The following is a 21,470-nucleotide window of genomic DNA, read 5'->3' as shown; positions in this document are numbered from 1 at the left end:
TGACGATGGTGGATCAGTGGTAGCTAATTCCCATTGTGTGGAATTAGTGAGTGGGTGTTACCGTATCCTTGACGATGGTGGGTCGGTGAGTTGGGTTATCCCAGATTTTGGTACCACATGCATGTAGTTGCATTGCATTAGGCTGTTTTGCTATTATAACATGAACGGAAGATTGTCCAATGTTATAATATGTGTTAATTTGGTTGTTTGCTCACTGATTGTATGGTTTGAATCTGATCATAACTGTGATTGGGTGAATGGCATGTGAAATGATATTTTATTATCTATATCTTATAACATTAGTTAAATGTGAATGAGACTCACCCTTACTGTTGTTATTTTTCAGATTGAGGAGTAGCTCTCGTACTTGGTGAGGATTAGTTCGTCAAGTAGTTCGTTAGAGTCAGTTGGGTCCGTGTCATGCTCTGGTCGTGTAACACTGGGGGCGTCGTTTATAGTTACTTGTTAAACTCTTTTTATTTTGGATGGATTTTTATGTTGATATTTTAAGTCTGTGACTTGGCTGTTTGTTATTCAGATGTTAAAGATAATTCCGCTGTGTTAAATATGATGATCTGAATAAATTTGGTTGACGTTCTCTTTTATGGCATGACATGAGTATTATTGTTTAATTATTTGGAAGTTGTAATGCCCTTTTTCATGTTTACTCTGATTATTGTTTATTATTCATGCGGGGTATTAGAAGGGTGTTATACCAACGATCTGGGATTGAGACCCGATACTGTTGTTATGGCAGCCCCTGGTTGTGGTTAATTGTTTCTTTGGCACTGAAGGTGTGGCCATGGAGGTCAAACTCTATAACTCGATGGGTGTTTCCCTTGGCAGATTCTTGCTGCACATATTTCATGCAGACATCGCTGTACACCTGCTGTGTCTATAACAAGACGTATAGTTGGGGTTCTGCGGTATTGTTTTTCCTATACAACTCCTTGTGCAAAAATACAAAAAAAGAAAGTTGTACATTTTATGGATGTGCATTCTTATTACAAGCATGAGGATGGTGGAGAATGCCAAGACTAGCCCCTGAAAATCCGCACGTATACATCTTTCCGTACGCGTCAAAGTAAGTTAGTAACGTTAATTCATTTAATATATTTATTCTATTATTAATTGTAACTAATTTGATTTCTATTTTTTGACGTGTTTAGGTTTAATGCAACTGGATTAGATTACAGCGCAACACCAAGAAACAAGATAATTTTTTATCGTCAACTCTTGGATTGACTTCGACCACAAGATGTATTACCACTAAACTTTCTATTATCTAACTATATTTGTAAAATAAAGCATCTTCCTTAATTTGAAATATAATTTTTTTTTACTTTGCAGTTTATTTGGAGACCATACTTGGGATTGGGCCATGAACTCGACCGAGAAGAGGCAGTTGTTTGGACGACAAAATCGCCTATCATACGGTTCACCACTGTGGAGATGCACCACAGTGACCGTGTGAAACTCCAATTCGGCATGCATCAAAATGTCCCCGACCTCCCTGAGTGTTTGGAACCTTGGCATCTGAAAAAGGTTAGCCAGCAGTGGTACATAGCAAATTGGAAGTTGTTCGCTAAAGACACCCGTAAAATATGGGCCATTCGTTCCAACACTGTCCTGCATTTCTCTGTGGGATCGAACGAAATGAAACCAACATCTGAATATGTCAACTGGTACAAATCCTGAAATGTTTGTGTCTGACCTATTCTATTTGGAAGACCCGCGAGCACAACAACCGTATTTCCAACAACAGCAACAACCCCAACAATTCCAACAACAACAACCACAAAATTTCGAACAACAATAACCATAATTTTTCCAACAACAAAAACAACAATATAACCAACAACAACAACCAAATTACCAACAATAACCAATATACCAACAACAACAACATTTCCAAACTGAACCACAATCTTAATCCCAACCACAAACTCAACCCCACCACCAACGCTTTAAAGACACCAATGTGGCAGGTTCCTCCAGATCACCATCACTTACCCCCGACACAGGCATACAAGAAGAATACCATCCATACAACTCATTCAACCAACAAACATTACAGTACCCTAACCAACCATTTGACCTCAACACACCACCACAATCATTGTATTTTAACCAACCCGATTCAGCCACCAACTACCACAGACCAAACTTTGAGGCTGCACCCACCAGGAGCCGGTTTGTCCCACCAAGACAAAGCTTTGAAGGCGTCGCGGGCACCCTCATTTCCTATAGCGGGAATTCTAGAGGTCAAGGATGGCTGACAGATGTTATAGACTCGGAGTGCATTGAAGGGCCATTGACCCAAACACAAGAGGAACCAGATAAAGGGGGGCGTCGTAGAAATAAGGAAGCACTACCAACTCGTGAGCCGTCTAAACGAGTTATTAGACCTCCTCCGTACGGATCGTACCAGGGTCATCCGCAATAGGTCATCCAAAATTTTATTGTTATGATTAATGTAATTGTAATTTTTTTAATTAATATAAATTCGTGGTTTCTTTTATTTATATTATTTTCTACAAAAAACATTTAAGTAAATAAATATAACTAAAAAATATATAATATAAAATATAACTAACAAAATAGTAAAATATACAAAATTTAAGTAAATAAATATAACTTACAAAATAGGTAAATATAATAGTTAAAATAATTTAATTAAAAAAATTTTAAAAAAAATGAGAGGCGGGTGTTGTCGCTAGGGGTGGCGACTTGGGCCCAAATATAAACGTTTTCGCCAAGCCTAGTGGCGACATCATTGAAGAGGGAGTGTTGTCGCCACCCCCTAGCGACAACGTGTTAAAAATATCATTTTTTTGGCTATTTTTGTAATTATTTTAAAAATATGGTTATTTTGAAATTATTTTTTAAGAATATGATTATTAAAAAACAATTCGGTGTGGGACTTGATTTAGTGTAGTGTAGTGTTGTACAAAGAGTGAGAATAAGGGGAAGCTATTTCTAGAATTAAATATATTACTCATTGCTAAAATTATTCAAATAGGGATAATGTGGAGTGTTACACATACTAATTTATAATACTTTCAAGTTTCACCCAACTATCAATCATTAACTAATTTGTATTTAAATAAATAAAAAAATTATTTAAGATTAAAAGGGATGTTACATCCTTTTCCTCTTAAATATTTTTGTCCTCAAAATTCAACAAACTTACCTAATAGAATAGACCTGATTACTTTACCAAAACTTCATATTCAAGTTCCCAAATACCTTCTTTGGAAGACATATTCTTCAATGTTTTAAGTCTTGGCCCACAATTTGACTTGGTATCGGTTTGAAAAGAAAATTGAGTTTTAACTTAATTGTCTCTTTATTTAACATGAGATGGATTAGAAATATACAGAGACATGAAATACATTATATAGACTAGACAAAAAAAAGGAGATAAACCATTTGAAATACCTATAGAATGATTTGAAAAAAAACCTAAGTAATAAAGACTACTCTTACCAAACTTCCAATTTCCACAATTGAAGTGTCTTTTAAGAAAACATGATCACTTTCTTCAAATTCAAGATAAAAAAGATATTTTTGCAACTCTAAGCATAAATGAGTTTATACTTGTTTTTCGAAAGACATTACATCCTTGCCTCCAGAAAGAAATGTAAAATTTCCTATCGATTTAATTTTTGGTGCTAAGGCCATCTCCATAACCCTATATATGATCTCTCTATTACACTAAAATAACTTAAGGCTTAACTAGAAGATCTTATATCCAACGCTCATTAGACCGCGTGTCACCATAGGGCTTGTGTATGTTGTTATTGGTTAAAAGGAAATATGGTGGAATAAGGTTTTGTGTAGATTATAGACTACTGAACAAAGTGAATGAATACCTCCTTTCCATAATAGATGACATGATATAGATGTACAATCACACTTTTTCAAATTTGATTGATATATCCATCTAAGTTTTATGGATGATTTCTTTGAATTTAAAGACTCATTTTAAGGGTGTCCAGGTAAATAGGAAGAAAATCATACATCAAAGAGATAGATTCGAGGTTGAAAAGAATATGCATACAAAAATAAAGAGGCGAACTAGATTTGTTATCACCATATCTACATCATATAGAGTTATGTGCAAGCTGACGTTGAGATAAATGCTACCAAGGATCACCCATATACTTGGAAGATTGTTAGGGATTGTCGTTGGTTGATGATGTTAAGTTGCCAGAAATCCCACATGTTAAGTTGTTTCTAGACCAACAATTTTGCATCAAAGATATTGGAAAGTTGAGATTCTTCCTTGGCTTGGAAATTGCAAGATCAGACAAGAGAATCATTGTTAAGCAAAGGAAGTATACCCTTTAGTTATTTGAAGATATTGGTTTCTTGAGTGCCAAGCTATCTGTTATTTTTATAAATTTGACTACAAATCTTTTTCCCTCCAAAGGAACACCTCTAGGAGACAATTCTTCTTGTAGAAGGCTTATTGGAAGATTAACTTATCTCGCCAATACAAGGCAAGACATATCATTTTCTATTCAACATATGAGCCAATTCATCTCGAAGCCCTTTGTTCCTCACTATGGTGTAGCCACTCACATTCTAAAGTATCTGAAATCCTCTCTTGGTACAACCATATTCCTTCCCACATTTATACTAAGCTTAAGTTGCATGGCTTTGCATACTCAATTTGGGAAAGATGCCTTGAAACAAGAAAACCCATCATGGGTTATTGTGTTTTCCTTGGAGATTCCTTGATCGCTTAGAAATTTTAGAAACAAAACATTGTGTTCAGATCATCCACTAAGGCTGAGTATCGGGCATTGGATTCCCCAACATATGAAATTCAATGGGTGCATCAATTGCATAAAGATCTTGGTATTTCAATCAGTGATCCTGCTTCTATCTACTATGATAGCAAATCATCTACATTCCTCTCAATCCAATTTTCAATGAAAGAAGCAAACATATTGAAATAGATTGCCATGTCATTAGGGAGAAAATTCAAAACAAGCTCACTCATCTTCTTTCAAGGAGCAGCAGTTCTGCACAATTGATTGATGTTTTTAGAAAACTTCTTCATTCATCATCCTTTCTTTCTAATTTGTCCAAGTTAGGTCTATGTGATATATATAGTCCAATTTGAGGGGGATGTTAAAGTTCAATTGGTTGTTACTTGGTGGACAAGTTAGTTAGTTAGGCTTATGTAATGATTAGTTAGATGATTAGTTTTTCTGATATTTTCTATTTTACAAATAAGTTATTTTGTTAACTGTAGCTATTGCTATAAAGAGAAACTTCACCTTTGTAACTAACCGTGTAATTCATTCATTTTGTTCATGATTCTCTAATGATAATGAGTTTCTTCAATCACAAGCTAGCTAGTTTAACACCTTGTAAGGAAGATACCCTCCTACACTCACAAAGTATAATGCAAGTGCAAAAGACCACTTAATGTCCAATAGTTGGCTACAAAAATCAAGGAACCGCAAATTGGTTCGCGAGCACCGGGGCAAATTGGTTCGCGAGCACCGGTTCCCAATACTTGGGGAATTGGTTCATACAAATTCGTGGAAAATTCCCAGAAGTTCCTCTCTCTAAATATTTCTTTCTATAGCTTGTACTATACCTTCCAACATACACATGGGAAGTTGAGTTTCTCCATTGGCAGTATTTTCAATAAAAAAAGTACAAGATATTTCCTCTCATATTTGTTCATCTATTACATTATGCGAGCTTGAATAACTCATCTGCCTCATTTTCTGTTCTATACAGTCTTTTCAATACATCAATTATTGAATAAATCACGCATGTCCCATTAAATAGCATTAAATAACAAGTTCCAAATGAAATTCAATTATTGAGTGGTTGAGGTCTTTTACTTGTTGTCCATTTTCCATTTCAAGTACTTTTCTACAATGTCTAGTCCACTGAGCTCCTTTACCACATGCATTGTTGCAGGGACCCCCAACTGAAATGTTGAATCTGATTCATCTAAGTTGCTCCATGATAAGAGCTGTTTCCTTGCTTCTTTGACAGCTGATCTTGTGGCACAATGAACAGAAGCTGCTAGAAGCAAGGGTGGCTCACCAGATGCTGCGTAAAAAGATATCAAATATTACTCATTTTTTATTCTGAGACTTTTAAAGTAACATAATAACTAGAGCTTTTTCAATCTTATTAAGAGTCTAAAGTAACATACCCTTTGAAGAGAGAACTCTTTGTTTGTGATGGTCACTGTTGACAATTTCAACATTAAGCTGTTGAGGAATAGTGTCTATTGTTGGGATTTTGTAGTTCCATGTGCCATCTTCCAACACCAAACCATCAAGGTTTGTTTCGTACTCTTCAAGCATGAAAAATCCTAACCCTTGTATGAAAGACCCTTCAATCTGCAAAATGCAGTTATACGATTATCAAAAGAGTTTGTCAATCCTGCATAAAAGGCCTTACAATATATATGTGTGTGTATTACCTGTCCTAAATCCACAGCAGGGTTGAGACTTTGTCCACAATCATAGATAATATCTGTTTGCAGAAATCTTGTTTCACCTGTCAGAAGATCTATTTCCACCTGCGAAACAATTTTCATTTACTTCAGTAATATGGCTTCTGTGACAATATCATACAAGTACTTTTAACAATAACATTGAGGAGAAGTTATAATGAGTTTGAGAAAATTCCATTTGATTTTTCACATACAAAAGAAACAAACTCACCTCACTAACTGCAGCACCATAATTGAGGTAATTAACAGAAGTATTACTCGGTACAAAATATGAAGATGCTGATAAATTCACAGCTTGATTGTATGCCTGTAAATTGATGAAAAATCAGAAACACGGTAAGTAAATATTGAAATTAAAGCTCTTTTATTTTACACTAGTAGCTACCTGAAGAATAAGATCCTCCCACTTGATAGAGGAACTTGTTTCCTCTTGGAGCTTTTTCTTGATAGGTTTTAGTCTTTCAACTAAGATATTGCAGCTAAGCCTAACAGCTTCACTGCTTGCCTCTGATGTAGTGCTATCAGCAGTAGCTCCCCCTTGAATCAAGCTCAATGTATCAGCTTGTATAACCCTTACTTTATCCAAGAGACTTCCACTTCCATCGCTTTGAATTGTACCGAGTGCAAATGCAGCCATTTGTTTCACCTTTGTCCATAAACCTTGACCCAATTCAATTCCTCCACATTCAACAGCAACAGAACCGTCCGATAAAATACTAACTTTTCCTGCAGCTGGTTTTACGTTCAGCTCATACACCACCGGTACACGAGATATTCCTCTTTTCTTCCAAATGTTAATACTGTTAAACTCTTTCACTTTGTTTACTCTAAGCTCATAGTTTGCTGAAACAGCTATCTTGTCCCAAATCAAAGGCAGGGTATATTCAAGAGGTTCGCCAGAAGAGTCCTCATAGAATTTCTTAAGACTTGTGTAGGTGTGAAGATTAATGCTTCTGACAGAATCTACTTCCATTGAGAGTGTAGCTGCAACATTTTCTATTATACCTTCGGCGATGAATGATCCCTGCATGTCCCCCGGGGCCCTCATTATAGTTCTACTAGGAAGATTTGTTTTGCATACTTTTATATCAAAAGAGAGAGCGCCCCAGTCATACTTTTTAATAGCACCAACTAGTTTTTGCGGTATTACTGCACTAACGTCGGGATAAATCCCAGCGTCGACCAACACCTCAAGGTGTAATGCAGTAATCTTCCCGTTATTCTTAAAGCCGACACTGTATGTTATCTTCATTGGATGCCTTCCTCCGACCATTAACATATCAGTTTTACGATTTAGATACATCCTGACAGGTCGCTGTAATTTGTGCGCTGCGAGTGCACAAGATACAGCACCCTGCAGATGACATCACATGACATACACAATGTAAGGAAACTGTATCAATGATATTAAATAGAGAGAATAATTTTAAATACAACTAAAAACTTACAGCTATAGATTTCATGCTCTTTCCTCCATATGCTCCACCAACTCTTCGAGTAATAACTCTAACATTATTTTCAGGAATACCAAGGCATGTTGCTATAGTAGAATGTACATACTCAGGGTTTTGACTAGACGAGTAAACAGTTATGCAATTGTCTTCGTCTGGTACAGCAAGTGCGGTTTGCGTCTCCATATAAAAATAGTATTGAGATGAAAGTTTCATCTGTGTTTTGTTGATAGGCGATGATTAAATATGGTTGATCAATAGACAGCAACATTCATTATTCAGAAGAAAATTTAAACATTTATATCAAGAACCACAAACATTTTCATGTTTTTCACGTGTACCTTAGAAGAAACAATCTTGTGATCTGCTTCAGCCATTCCTTTTGATATATCACCAATTTGATTTTTCGGTTGATAAGATGGAGGAACTTCAAAAAAACTAGATCTTTTAACAGCATCTTCAACACTTAGGATAGGTGGTTCAAGATTTTCAATACTGTATTCAACAGAAGCGGAGTTTGCAGCAAACTCTGCAAGTTTCTGAGTATCTGCAACCTAAAGAAGCCATTTGAAGATTAAATCGAAGAATGACATGTATCAATCTCTAAGTAAACGAAAACGGATGTTATAAACAATGAATACTTGTAATTATCTATATCAGTTGTATTTCGTTTATCAAGTCAATGAGGTTTAGAATAGTCTATTTGAACAAATTAAGGGATTTAAGAACTCACCACAAAGGCAAGACGATCACCGACACATTGAGCAATCTCTTCGGCAAATAGAGGCTCGCTTCCAAATATAATCTTTGCTCCAAGGTTCACCCCGCCATTCGGAATGTCTTTACTTGAAATGATGCCCTTCACTCCATCAAGTTCCAATTCTATCCTGAGTTTTATACTTGTTATCCTTGCCAATGGTTTTTCACTATAAACATACGCTCCGTGCAGACAATTCTTTGGTGATGGAATATCATCCACAAACACAGCCTCACCTATATATGATTTATCATTAAATTTGTACAAAGTAAAGAAAACTGTCATCAGTATGTAACACAAAACTTGATTCGAAACAAACCTGAAGCTTGTAACACAGCGCCAGATTTCACGACTGGCTTGCCAACTGGACTATACTCACTTCCTGGTACAATTATTTGCTTCCCGGATATCAATAAAGTCGGAGATTTGTTAAGATGAACCTGATTCTGATTCTCTATTTTTTTAGAAGCCTCAAGAGAAGGTAAATGAGTATATCCCTTTGAATAACCACTGGTTATTCTTGCAGAACTGTCAATGAGGGAGTTAAAGAACTGAAAAAGAAAACCAACTGCTAAACTCGAAATGTAAGCACTTTCCGAGGTTTCATCTTGCGGTATAATAGTGTCAGAAGCCTTAAGCAAATTAATAGCATCATACAGGTTTCTAACATTTAACAACTTTCCTACTAAAAACTCCTCTACAGGCTTAGCTCGGATTGCACGCTTATTCTTAAAACCACCAAAAGACAACCTACAGGTATCTATCACGGTTCCATGAGTATCCTTGCATGAAGATAGCTGAACAAGGAAAGCAGCATTTAAGTAGGCAAGTGCATTTCCAAGTGGTCGAGGAGAAGCTCGGTAAGTTTCATAGGCAAATCTACTTCTTGGTGCCAAATATTCACTTATAGTTTCCAAACATGGAATTTTAATGCTTAAAAGCACACTTTCAAAAGCTAATGGTGGGCTCTCAAGAAATTCCTTCAATGCAATCCATTTAAATTTTGGGCCAGTCATTATGTGAACCATTGAATCCACTGCAAGAAGTATAGTGGCGATATCCGAAGGAAACGTATTCTTTTGCGCTATCACCAAATTGCCTCCAACACTTGCTGTGTTCCGAACAAACCCCGTAGCAACTTTGTTCATATGATCAGCAATCTTTTCAAGTATCATAACAAAATCGGAGCTAAAATCACTTCTGTTTTCTTCCCGGAGTACCTCAATGGCTTTAGATATTGTCACTGCTGCTCCAATTTCAATCCCTGATTGATCCTTTTTGATCTTTAAAAGCTCAGAAATTCCACTGATATCAATATACTTATCATAACCTTGTCTATCTTTGTAATATCCCATTGCAGTATTATGAGCAACAATTTTTATCTTGGTTTTGTTGCCACGGTTTAATTCAATTAACCTCCGCAGTTCCTTTAAAGTAGTAGGTTTGAGCCAATAATGTTTCTCAGAAGCTATGAACAAATCATGGCTGACTTCCTTCAAAAACATCGGAAATTCGATATTTCTGTGATCGCGATCGCGATCATATCGAGGCAACTTGCTAATCTTTCCGTCCTCGCTATCTCCCTTTCTCCAGAAAGAGTTCAAACCAAGATCCTCCATATCAACATCAGCTGCAAAACTTTTACAGACATCAGCGATCGGTCTGTAACCAGTGCATCGACAGAGATTACTTGCAATAGACTTTTCAGCATCAGAAACATTGATTTTTGAAAATCCCGCTGGTGGCTCTGGAGAATCGTTCTTATCTGCATTGACAAGAGCGCCGAAGAGTGAAACACACATTCCAGGGGTACAGAAGCCGCATTGAGAAGCATGGAATCCAGCAAATCTTTGATGAATTGGATGGAATCCTTGTTTGGTATTTCCAATACCTTCACTTGTTGTTACTGAACATCCATGTATGCTACAAAGTAGCGTAAGACAAGAGCTCGCAGTAAAATCATCGACTCTATCGAGTAAAGGATCATATTTGGAGATTAAAACAACACAAGCACCACAACCACCTGCAACCAACAATGCCAAAGCATAAATCCTTACAATATAAACTATGATCGATTGAATATTTAAATCTGATTTCTTTATTTCATCAAGTCAACATTCAGTATCCTAAAAGTATTATATTCAATAATCCTATAGAAAATCCAAAGCAAAGTGAGAAATTGAATATACCTTCACCGCAACCGAGTTTAACACTCTTGAACTGAGTTTGAGTACGCAAGAACTCAAGCAAAGTGGTTGATGGTTCAACGCTGGATAGCTCGAACTTTTCACCATTGATAACAAAAATCAAACTGGTTTGATTCTCACTCATCTTCACATCCATACTTCAATAACTGGTTTTCGGTTTCAGAGATATACAATTTCAAAAACTGTTATCTATTAGTAATATTGTAGAAATGTGAACATTATCTGAAATAGTGAATGGTGAATGAACAAACTTTTGAACTTTGCATTATCATGTGGGGCATGGATGAAGAAATACGGTTACAGTGTTAAATGGAAAGTGGATTATATTTGAAGATTTTGATAAAGTTAAGTAGGGAAAGATAGATATATATTGAAAAAAACGTGGTGCAACAAGTAATTGTCAGCGCACGTAACATCAATCTTTACTTTTAGATAATTTGCTGAACGTCGTTTAGCCCAACTTTAGGTACCTCACCAACCTCATAAATTTCAATATGAGAAAACGTGACTCCTTCTCATAATTCATTGCATTACATATTGATTGACATGCATTAAGATCCTTAACAGCGCTGTGTCGGTGGCATTATTTACAGCTATCTAGTTCCATGCTGAATTACATTTTTTTCAAAAATAAAAAAGTAATTATGTATCGTTAAGTAAGCTCAAGTAGTAGCTCTACAGAAACATGGATAAAGCAGAACATAGGGCTTGTTCATTTCTAAAAAGACGAATCTTTTATTAATAGATTACTTGGCCAAAATAAGTATTCACCTTTTCATTATCTCTTATAAATATCTTTGTTTTATAAACTTATTTGTTTTTCCTATAGGATTGTGAGCAGATAAAAAAATTAATTAAATCGACAATTTAAATTAAATTAAATCGAAATAAAATTGATTGTGTTTTGGTTTTGTTTTAAAATTGGACCAAATTAATGAAAATTGATGTGGTTTAGGTTGAGTTTTCGATTTTAGTTTTTAAAAACCGTCAAACCAATGAACTGAATGAATGGATATAATTACGTTCTAAATATTTTATTCCACCTATCATTAAATCTTAATTTTGTATCAGTTCAACTATTTTTCATCTTTGTTCACACTTTAATCCTTTCGGCAAAACACGTATCGTAGAACGTCCAAAACATAGAAAGCGAAAATCATTAGTCACAAAAATTTTCTTTTACTAAACTAATGCTCTCACTGTCCGGCACAACCGTTGCTCTCTCATTGTCGTTATGATATCTTATGGTCGTCTTTTTTGTGTTCAAGTTCTCTTCGTTATTTTTCTTTTTTTCTTTTTTATTTTTCAACAAAATTTCTTCTAGTCTTATTACAAATAGTTTCAATGTGTGTTTGAGGTGTTAACATCTTAATTGATGTGTGTTTTGTTGTGTGATCTATTTGTTAAATTTTCAAATCTCTTTCGGACATTCTAATGTCAAGGGTTAACTTTTATTTTTGATAATTAACTTATTTTATGATGCAATGCAAATCATGTCACCATGTCGTATGGATTAAGAGCAACTTATAATTTGTTTAAAAACTAGAGTATGAAATAAATTACATAAAATCTATAATTTTAAAAAATAACCAAAAAACATGATAGTGGAGGATACAATGATGAATATAATGTTTCAAAAAAATATATTATAAATCGATCAACCGAATCAAACCAGTTAGTTTGATTCAGTTCCATTTTTAAAAAATATTAAAAATCAAACCAGTCCATATCAATTGAGATATAAGCAATTTAGATATGTTTTTTAATCAAAAATCGGTCAAAACTGAATCGATTACACCCCTACTTTCATATGTCTTTCTACATTAAAAAAATCTTTAAAAAATAGTTTCAATTATAAAGTACTGTTTTTTTTGGTAATATTTTTTCACTCTAAATTCAATTTTACCAACTTCCTAAACATCCTTTTATATTATAGAAAACCATATATAATTTTGGATTACAATCTTGTTTTATCTTATAATTTTATATTTTTCAAAAAAATATATATATAATTTAGGGTTAAATATGTTATTCGTCCCTAAACAATCTAATATTCGATTTTAGTTTTTAAATTTTTTTCTTCAAATAATAATCCTCCTAAAGTTTTTCGTCCACTCTTTTGTCTCTACCGTCTATTTCCTTTAACAGACGATGTCGTGACACGCCACGTCATTTAAAGTTTTGACTACAAATAAAACACTTTAGATTGTGAGGCGTTCAAACCTCCCTAAAAACCTTTAGATTTTTTAAATCTTCTTCTTCTCCTTCATTATTGTTCTGGACCGGCCCAATTATTCTAGTTGGGCCAATCCATTCTTTGGCCCAATGCATTCTAGTCCATACTCGCGGCAAACCTCCTCGGACTGCTCCGAGCAAAAACGAGACACTACCGAGCACGCTAAATTCTCGTGCTCGGTAACGGATAGTCCCCGCGTTTCCTGGCCTAACGCTTCGCACGGGTCCTCAAAAGGTGGAGTCCTCTTTCATCGAGCTGCCCTATAAATAGCCCTCTAACCCTAGAGGGCAAGGTAATCACTTTTCACCCCAAATCTCTCACTTTTCTGTTGTACCTTGTTGTACAAACACTTACTTTGGCATCGGAGTGCCTTGCAGGTATAACCACCTTTTTCTCCTCCAACTGTTCCGGATTTCAAGCTTCACCATTGCTGGCCACCTGTTCTGCTCGGAAAGATCAATTATGTTGCTCAAACTCATGCATGTTCCTTCCTCTTCTTCCAGCTCCTAATGTAACAGATGTTCCCAACTGAAGTGATAAATATAATTACATATAATATTTGTGCATAAGTGTTTGCTCTAACCATTTTCACAAGGAAGGATACTAATGGTTGTCCACGTCATTACTGGCTTGGATATTATCTAATGGTTATCCATGTTCCATGTCAAAAGAACATGGGTTGTATCTAACCGCCCCTCAAATAAGGTACCTCACAAAAGACTCATGTATGTTCTGATCATAACTTATTATACTATTTTGTTGCTCCCTCACTAATTTGGACATTGAAGTGCTATTCTTACATGTCCCCCATCTCCTAAATATCATAAACTTGTTCATTGCACCGAGGCTTTATTCTATAATTTCACTAAACATTTCTGGTTCCTAAACAGAATAATGACGTCGTCTAGGAATACAGATTTTTTATTCTTACAAATTCCATGATCAGATATATCACGTTCATAAATCATGAGCTTCTACAACGACCTTACTTGAAGAAGATGAAGACGACCGATCCAGATGTCAAAGATGCCACAGGTTTTCCTGCCTTAAGATCTTAGCCTTTTTTCTCTGTTGATTCACTCGATAGTGGACCGTCTATTGAGAAAGAACCTCCACCACAAAGCTCCCTTATCTTGCTAATGACAAACAAGAGGCGGGAAGATGACAAACCTACTTTAGAGTTTCGAGATAGCGAGAAAGTGGATGGGCCTCTTAATGCGACACTTTCACTAGTCGTAACTGCCACCATAACAATCCATTAAGTGTTTGGAATCCTCATTGATGATGGTGTTGGATAAATAAATCCAGCGTCACCCTTAGGGATTCGAATGGGCTTAACATCCCAACCCATGGCGCCTAGAGAGAGCTTACAAACCTCGCTTTAGGTGCAGCCCCTGAGGGCTCATACTATAAGGAAATAAAGTTGCGCCCTCACTAACAGCAATTGCTTTTAGCGCAGTGGTAAGCGCTTGATCCTACAAGTGGTATCAGAGCAAATAGAATTTTGTCAGAACAGGATAGACAATGATATTCAAATTCTATTATCAGTGCTTCTGATTCATTCTTCTTTCTTGCTTCTGATCTCTGAAGCTTGACAGCACTCAGCTTGCTTCAGTTTCCATGGTTTTGCTTCTTGTGTTTGCTTCTGAAGATTAACTTCACTTCTCTGTACCTGCAAAACACTCAACCCATATAGAACTTGCAGTTCTTGTTAGTGAATGTGTGGGAGCCTTTACCCAGCAACTGATAGATTAATCAAATCATTTATCATTTATCTTCTCCCCCTTTTTGTCATAACATCAAAAAGAATATTTAAAAAAAAATTCAGATGCATAAAACGACAAAAGAAATATTTACTGGAATGTAAATCAAAGAGACTTTTCATTTATAATCAAAAAAAGAATTACAAGAAGTTCCTATGTTTAACAGGCAGATGCAACAAGGGAAAAGAAAACTACAAAGACCAAAACCTAAGACCCTAGCTAAGACAACGTCTGTGCCAGCATGCCATGAAGGAGTGAAACGCTTCATTGACTGCTTCTCGGGCTTTCAGGTGAGGAGACAGGGAGACTTGGTTCTGATGCAGATCTGCCACCATCTTTACCAGAGACAACATTCCCAGCAGGTGAAGATGAAGAGACTTCTTCAGAAGAGATTAAGGGAGAGGAAAGGTTAGATGAGGAGGAGGCTGAGTCTTGAAGGTCGAAAGATGAGGAAGAAGATGGAGATGATGGAGGGCTTTCACCAGGAGGATGAAACACTCGTCTAGAATAATTTCCAGACAACATTGCTTCGAAAGGATTCACCTTGAGAGGATCATAGGTGATTTTGATCTTTTTGGGTTTGGAAGGTGATGTTTCAACAGCTTTTCTTTTGTTGTTTTGATCATTTTCATTATTTCCTGGGCTTGATGAAGAGTTCATGATGGGTTTGCAGAAAAAAAATAGGGTTTGATATGGAAGAGAGAGAGAGAGAAGAACTTGATGAGGAATGCAAAGAGATAGAGAAAGATGAGAGGGAAAGAGGAGAGTTTGAAGAGTATTTAAACAAAATAAAATGAAACAAATGATGAATAGCATTTAATGTTACGAGACGTGAGGAGAGATAATAAAGACAAATGAGGTGACTAGCACAGTTACCTATGGTCGGCGTCCCTTCAACTGCACGCGCGCTTATCCATGAATAGTAACGACAGGTTTACCATCCCGAGATAAAACGTAACAGCTGTTTTGCTTTAAAAGAGGTTCTGAATCAACTTAGGCAATGAAACGTTAGTAATAACCGAATCATAATTTCTAAAAGATTTCAATCAGAACTTCTGACAAAAAAATGTTCCACATTCATTTCAGAAGATACTCATACATGAGAACTTCTCATCTTCTCATTCTGGGCATAAATCCATACTGATGTTCTTCAGAATGAACTTAAACCTATCTTCAGCCAGGGGTTTTGTAAAGATATCAGCCCATTGATGGTCTGTATCAACAAAGTTTAAAGATATGACACCCTTCTGAACATAGTCCCTTATGAAATGATGTTTAATCTCAATATGTTTAGCTTTTGAATGAAGAATAGGATTCTTAGATAAACATATAGCAGAAGTATTATCACAGAATATAGGAGTGTTACTCTCAAATATCTGATAATCTTCTAACTGACTCTTCATCCAGAGCATCTGTGTACTACAACCAGCAGCAGCTACATATTCTGCTTCTGTCGTTGATAGAGCAATAGTTGCTTGCTTCTTGCTGTACCAAGAGATCAAATGACTTCCAAGAAATTGGCAACTTCCTGAAGTACTTTTTCTTTCAATTCTATCTCCAGCATAATCAGCATCGCAGAATCCTACTAAGTTGTATTCTTTAGATTTTCTGTAAACTAAGCCAACATTAGTAGTACCTTTCAGATACCTTAGAATTCTCTTAACAGCAGTTAAATGAGATTCTCTAGGATCTGATTGGAATCTAGCACACAAACAAACACTGAACAGAATGTCAGGTCTAGAAGCAGTCAGATATAGAAGAGATCCAATCATACCTCTGTATAACTTCTGATCTACCTTCTTACTTACCTCATCCTTACCTAGGATGCATGTTGGATGCATAGGAGTTTTGGCTTCTTTGCAGTCCAGAAGATTAAACTTCTTCAGAAGTTCCTTCACATACTTGGTTTGGTGAACATATGTTCCTTCTGATGTTTGATTTATTTGTATTCCAAGGAAATACTTGAGTTCTCCCATCATGCTCATTTCAAACTCAGCCTGCATAGACTCAGCAAACTCCTTTCCAAGTGTAGCATTAGATGTTCCAAAAATAATATCATCTACATATATTTGACAAATTAAAATATCCTTTTCAAAGGTTTTACAAAAGAGAGTAGTGTCCACTTTTCCTCTAGTGAAACCATTATCTAGAAGGAAAGAACTTAAGCGTTCATACCAAGCTCTGGGAGCTTGCTTCAATCCATATAATGATTTCTTTAGTTTAAACACATGATTCAGAGACATAGAGTCTTCAAAACCAGGAGGTTGATGGACATAAACTTCTTCATCTATATAACCATTTAAGAAGGCACTCTTAACATCCATTTGATAGAGAGTGATGTTATGTTGAGTGGCAAAAGAAATTAATAGACGAATAGATTCTAACCTGGCCACTGGTGCAAAGGTTTCTGTATAATCAATCCCTTCTTGCTGACTATAACCCTGAGCCACCAGTCTGGCTTTGTTTCTTACCACTTCACCTTTCTCACTGAGCTTGTTTCTGAAGACCCATTTTGTACCAATTATATTGAATCCATCTGGTCTTGGAACAAGATCCCAAACATCATTCCTTGTAAACTGATTCAGTTCTTCTTGCATAGCAATTATCCAGTCTGGATCTTCTAGAGCATGATCAACAGAAGTTGGCTCGATCAAAGATACAAGACCTAATTGACAGTCTGCATTGTTCTTAAGGAATGCTCTTGTTCTGATTGGATCATCCTTCTTTCCAAGAATGACATCTTCTGAATGACCAGAGATAAGTCTGGATGATCTTCTGACAGATGGTTCTTCAGAAATGCTTAGATCCTCCAGAGAAGCTGATACTTGATCTTCTGGTTCTTTGCTTCTGAGGAGATCTGCTTCTGATGCGTTGCTTCTTGGCTCAACAACTTCTGATATATCAATATCACAATCTGCAAAATTATCAAACTGCTTTGGTTTTTCAGAGCCAAGCTTATCATCAAACCTGATATTGATTGATTCTTCTACAACCAATGTTTCAGTATTGTATACTCTGTAGCCTTTTGAGCGTTCAGAATATCCAAGAAGGAAACACTTTTGAGCTTTGGAATCAAACTTACCAAGATGATCTTTAGTGTTCAGAATAAAGCATACACATCCAAAAGGATGGAAATATGAAATGTTGGGCTTTCTATTCTTCCACAATTCATAAGGAGTCTTATTTAGAATAGGTCTGATAGAGATTCTATTCTGAATATAGCATGCAGTGTTTATTGCTTCTGCCCAGAAATGCTTAGCCATATTGGTTTCATTGATCATGGTTCTGGCCATTTCTTGCAGAGTCCTATTCTTTCGTTCTACAACCCCATTTTGCTGTGGAGTTCTAGGACAAGAGAAATCATGGGCAATACCATTCTCTTTGAAGAATTCTTCAAAGGATCCGTTCTCAAATTCACCACCATGATCACTTCTGACCTTTATGATTTTACACTCTTTTTCAGATTGAATCTGAATGCAGAAATCAAAGAACACTGAATGAGTCTCATCCTTGTGTTTTAAGAATTTTACCCAAGTCCAGCGGCTATAATCATCTACGATGACTAATCCATATTTCTTTCCTCTGACAGATGCTGTCTTGACTGGTCCAAACAGATCAATGTGCAAAAGTTCTAATGGCCTTGAGGTAGAAACAACATTCTTAGACTTGAATGCAGGTTTGGAGAACTTGCCCTTCTGACATGCTTCACAAAGAGCATCTGATTTGAATTTCAGATTAGGGAGTCCTCTGACCAGATTCAGTTTGTTAATCTGAGAAATCTTTCTCAAACTAGCATGACCTAATCTTCTGTGCCAGACCCACTGCTCTTCAGAAACAGACATAAGACAGGTCACCTTCTGACTCATAAGATCTTGCAGATCTGTCTTATAAATGTTGTTCTTCCTCTTGCCTGTAAATAGGATTGAGCCATCCTTCTGATTTACAGCCTTGCAAGACTTTTGATTAAAGATTATATCATAACCATTGTCACTCAATTGACTGATAGATAAGAGGTTATAAGTTAATCCTTCAACAAGAAGTACATTAGAAATGGAAGGAGAGTTACCAGACTTTATAGTTCCAGAGCCAATTATCTTGCCCTTCTGATCTCCTCCAAACTTGACTTCTCCTCCAGACTTAAGCACCAGGTCTTGGAACATAGACCTTCTTCCTGTCATGTGTCGTGAGCATCCAGAGTCCAGGTACTATGACATGTTGTGCTTTGTCCTTCTTGCAGCCAAGGATATCTGCAATAGGAATAATCTTATCCTTAGGTACCCACATTTTCTTGGGTCCTTTCTTGTTAGATTTTCTCAAGTTCTGATTGAACTTGGGTTTAACATTATAAGCAATAGAAGGAACAGCATGATAATTTTTAATATGAGTTTCATGATATTTCCTAGGTTGTGTCACATGCTTCTTGGTGTGTGTTATGTGAAAACTTTGTGCATGTGAAGTGTGCCTAATATCATGAGAGTGGCCATACTTGAACTGATCATACAATGGCTTGTATGTAATTTTCATTTCATCAACAGGTTCAAGTTTGTATGGGGTTTCACCCTCAAAACCAATGCCAACTCTTTTGTTTCCAGATACGGCATATATCATAGAAGCTAGCTGACTTCTGCCAATACTTCTAGATAAGAACTTCCTGAAACTTAAATCATATTCTTTCAGAATATGGTTTAGACTAGGAGTGGATTTTTCTGAATCAGAAGGAGATCCAACATTATTGGATAATTTTAAAAGTTTTTCTTTTAATTCAGAATTCTCCAACTCAAGCTTCTTTGTTTCAAATTCAAATTGCTTTTTCAGCTTTTTGTATTTGAGACTAATCTGAGACTTGAGTTCCAGAAGTCCAGTTAGACCGGAAACTAACTCATCTCTAGTAAGTTCAGAAAATACCTCTTCAGAATCTGATTCTGATGTAGATTCTGATCCGTCATCTTCTGTTGCCATAAGCGCACAGTTGGCCTGCTCATCTTCTGAATCATCTTCTGACTCATCCCAGGTTGCCATAAGACCTTTCTTCTTATGAAACTTCTTCTTGGGACTTTCCTTCTGAAGATTTGGACATTCATTCTTGTAGTGTCCAGGCTCATTGCATTCATAGCACATGACCTTCTTCTTGTCAAATCTTCTTTCATCAGAAGATTCTCCACGTTCAAATTTCCTTGAACTTCTGAAACCTCTGAACTTCCTTTGCTTGGTCTTCCAGAGTTGATTTAGCCTTCTGGAGATCAGGGACAGTTCATCTTCTTCTTCAGATTCTGATTCTTCAGGATCTTCTTCTTTGGCCTGAAAAGCGTTAGTGCATTTCTTGATATTAGATTTTAATGCAATAGACTTACCTTTCTTTTGAGGCTCATTTGCATCCAGCTCAATTTCATGGCTTCTCAAGGCACTGATCAGCTCTTCCAGAGAAACTTCATTCAGATTCTTTGCAATCTTGAATGCAGTCACCATAGGACCCCATCTTCTGGGTAAGCTTCTGATGATCTTCTTTACGTGATCAGCCTTGGTGTATCCCTTGTCAAGAACTCTCAATCCAGCAGTAAGAGTTTGAAATCTTGAAAACATCTTTTCAATGTCTTCATCATCCTCCATCTTGAAGGCTTCATACTTCTGGATTAAGGCAAGAGCTTTTGTCTCCTTGACTTGAGCATTTCCTTCATGAGTCATTTTCAAGGACTCATATATGTCATAGGCCGTTTCCCTGTTAGATATCTTCTCATACTCAGCATGAGAGATAGCATTCAGCAAAACAGTTCTACATTTATGATGATTCCTGAAAAGCTTCTTTTGATCATCATTCATTTCTTGCCTTGACAGCTTCACGCCACTGGCATTTACTGGATGTTTGTAACCATCCATTAGAAGATCCCATAGATCACCATCTAGACCCAGAAAGTAACTTTCCCGTTTATCTTTCCAGTATTCAAAGTTTTCACCATCAAATACCGGCGGTCTAGTATAACCATTGTTACCGTTGTATTGCTCAGCAGAGCCAGATGTAGATGCAGGTGTAGATGTAGACTTTCCACTTTCATCAACCATCTTTTAAATGAAGCGTTTTTCTCTTCCTGAATCTTTTCTAAACACGGTTAAGTGCTTGCACCTTAGAACCGGCGCTCTGATGCCAATTGAAGGATAGAAAAACACTTAGAAAGGGGGGGATTGAATAAGTGTGACTTTAAATCTTGGACGATAAAAATAAAATGCACAATTATTTTTATCCTGGTTCGCTGTTAACTAAGCTACTCCAGTCCACCCCCGCAGAGATGATTTACCTCAACTGAGGATTTAATCCACTAATCGCACGGATTACAATGGTTTTCCACTTAGTCCGCAACTAAGTCTTCCAGAGTCTTCTGATCACACACTGATCACTCCAGGAACAACTGCTTAGATACCCTCTAAGACTTTTCTAGAGTCTACTGATCAACACGATCACTCTAGGCTTAGTTCACTCCTAAGACTTCCCTAGAGTATTCTGATCAACACGATCACTCTAGTTACAAACTGCTCAGCCAACTGCTAAGACTTCCTAGAGTATACTG

General features: G+C 36.4%; 1 protein-coding gene across 1 annotated transcript; it reads right to left on the bottom strand.

The window, feature by feature from the left end:
• Window positions 1–5,661: 5,661 nt before the first annotated feature.
• On the bottom strand, window positions 5,662–11,233 carry LOC131615978 (indole-3-acetaldehyde oxidase-like). The gene is made up of 10 exons (XM_058887180.1): window positions 10,894–11,233; window positions 9,024–10,727; window positions 8,681–8,940; window positions 8,289–8,501; window positions 7,945–8,163; window positions 6,882–7,850; window positions 6,708–6,803; window positions 6,464–6,562; window positions 6,191–6,380; window positions 5,662–6,084 (listed from the first exon to the last, which is right to left on the bottom strand). Exons 1-10 carry the CDS (start codon window positions 11,045–11,047, stop codon window positions 5,867–5,869), a joined length of 4,122 nt encoding a protein of 1,373 aa, XP_058743163.1. The 5' UTR covers window positions 11,048–11,233; the 3' UTR covers window positions 5,662–5,866.
• Between the last annotated feature and the right edge of the window lie 10,237 nt (window positions 11,234–21,470).

The sequence above is a fragment of the Vicia villosa genome, linkage group LG7 (assembly GCF_029867415.1).
Source record: "Vicia villosa cultivar HV-30 ecotype Madison, WI linkage group LG7, Vvil1.0, whole genome shotgun sequence".
NCBI lineage: Eukaryota > Viridiplantae > Streptophyta > Magnoliopsida > Fabales > Fabaceae > Vicia > Vicia villosa.
The sequence above is the reverse complement of the archived record's forward strand: the minus strand, read 5'-3'. Positions and strand labels throughout refer to the sequence as shown.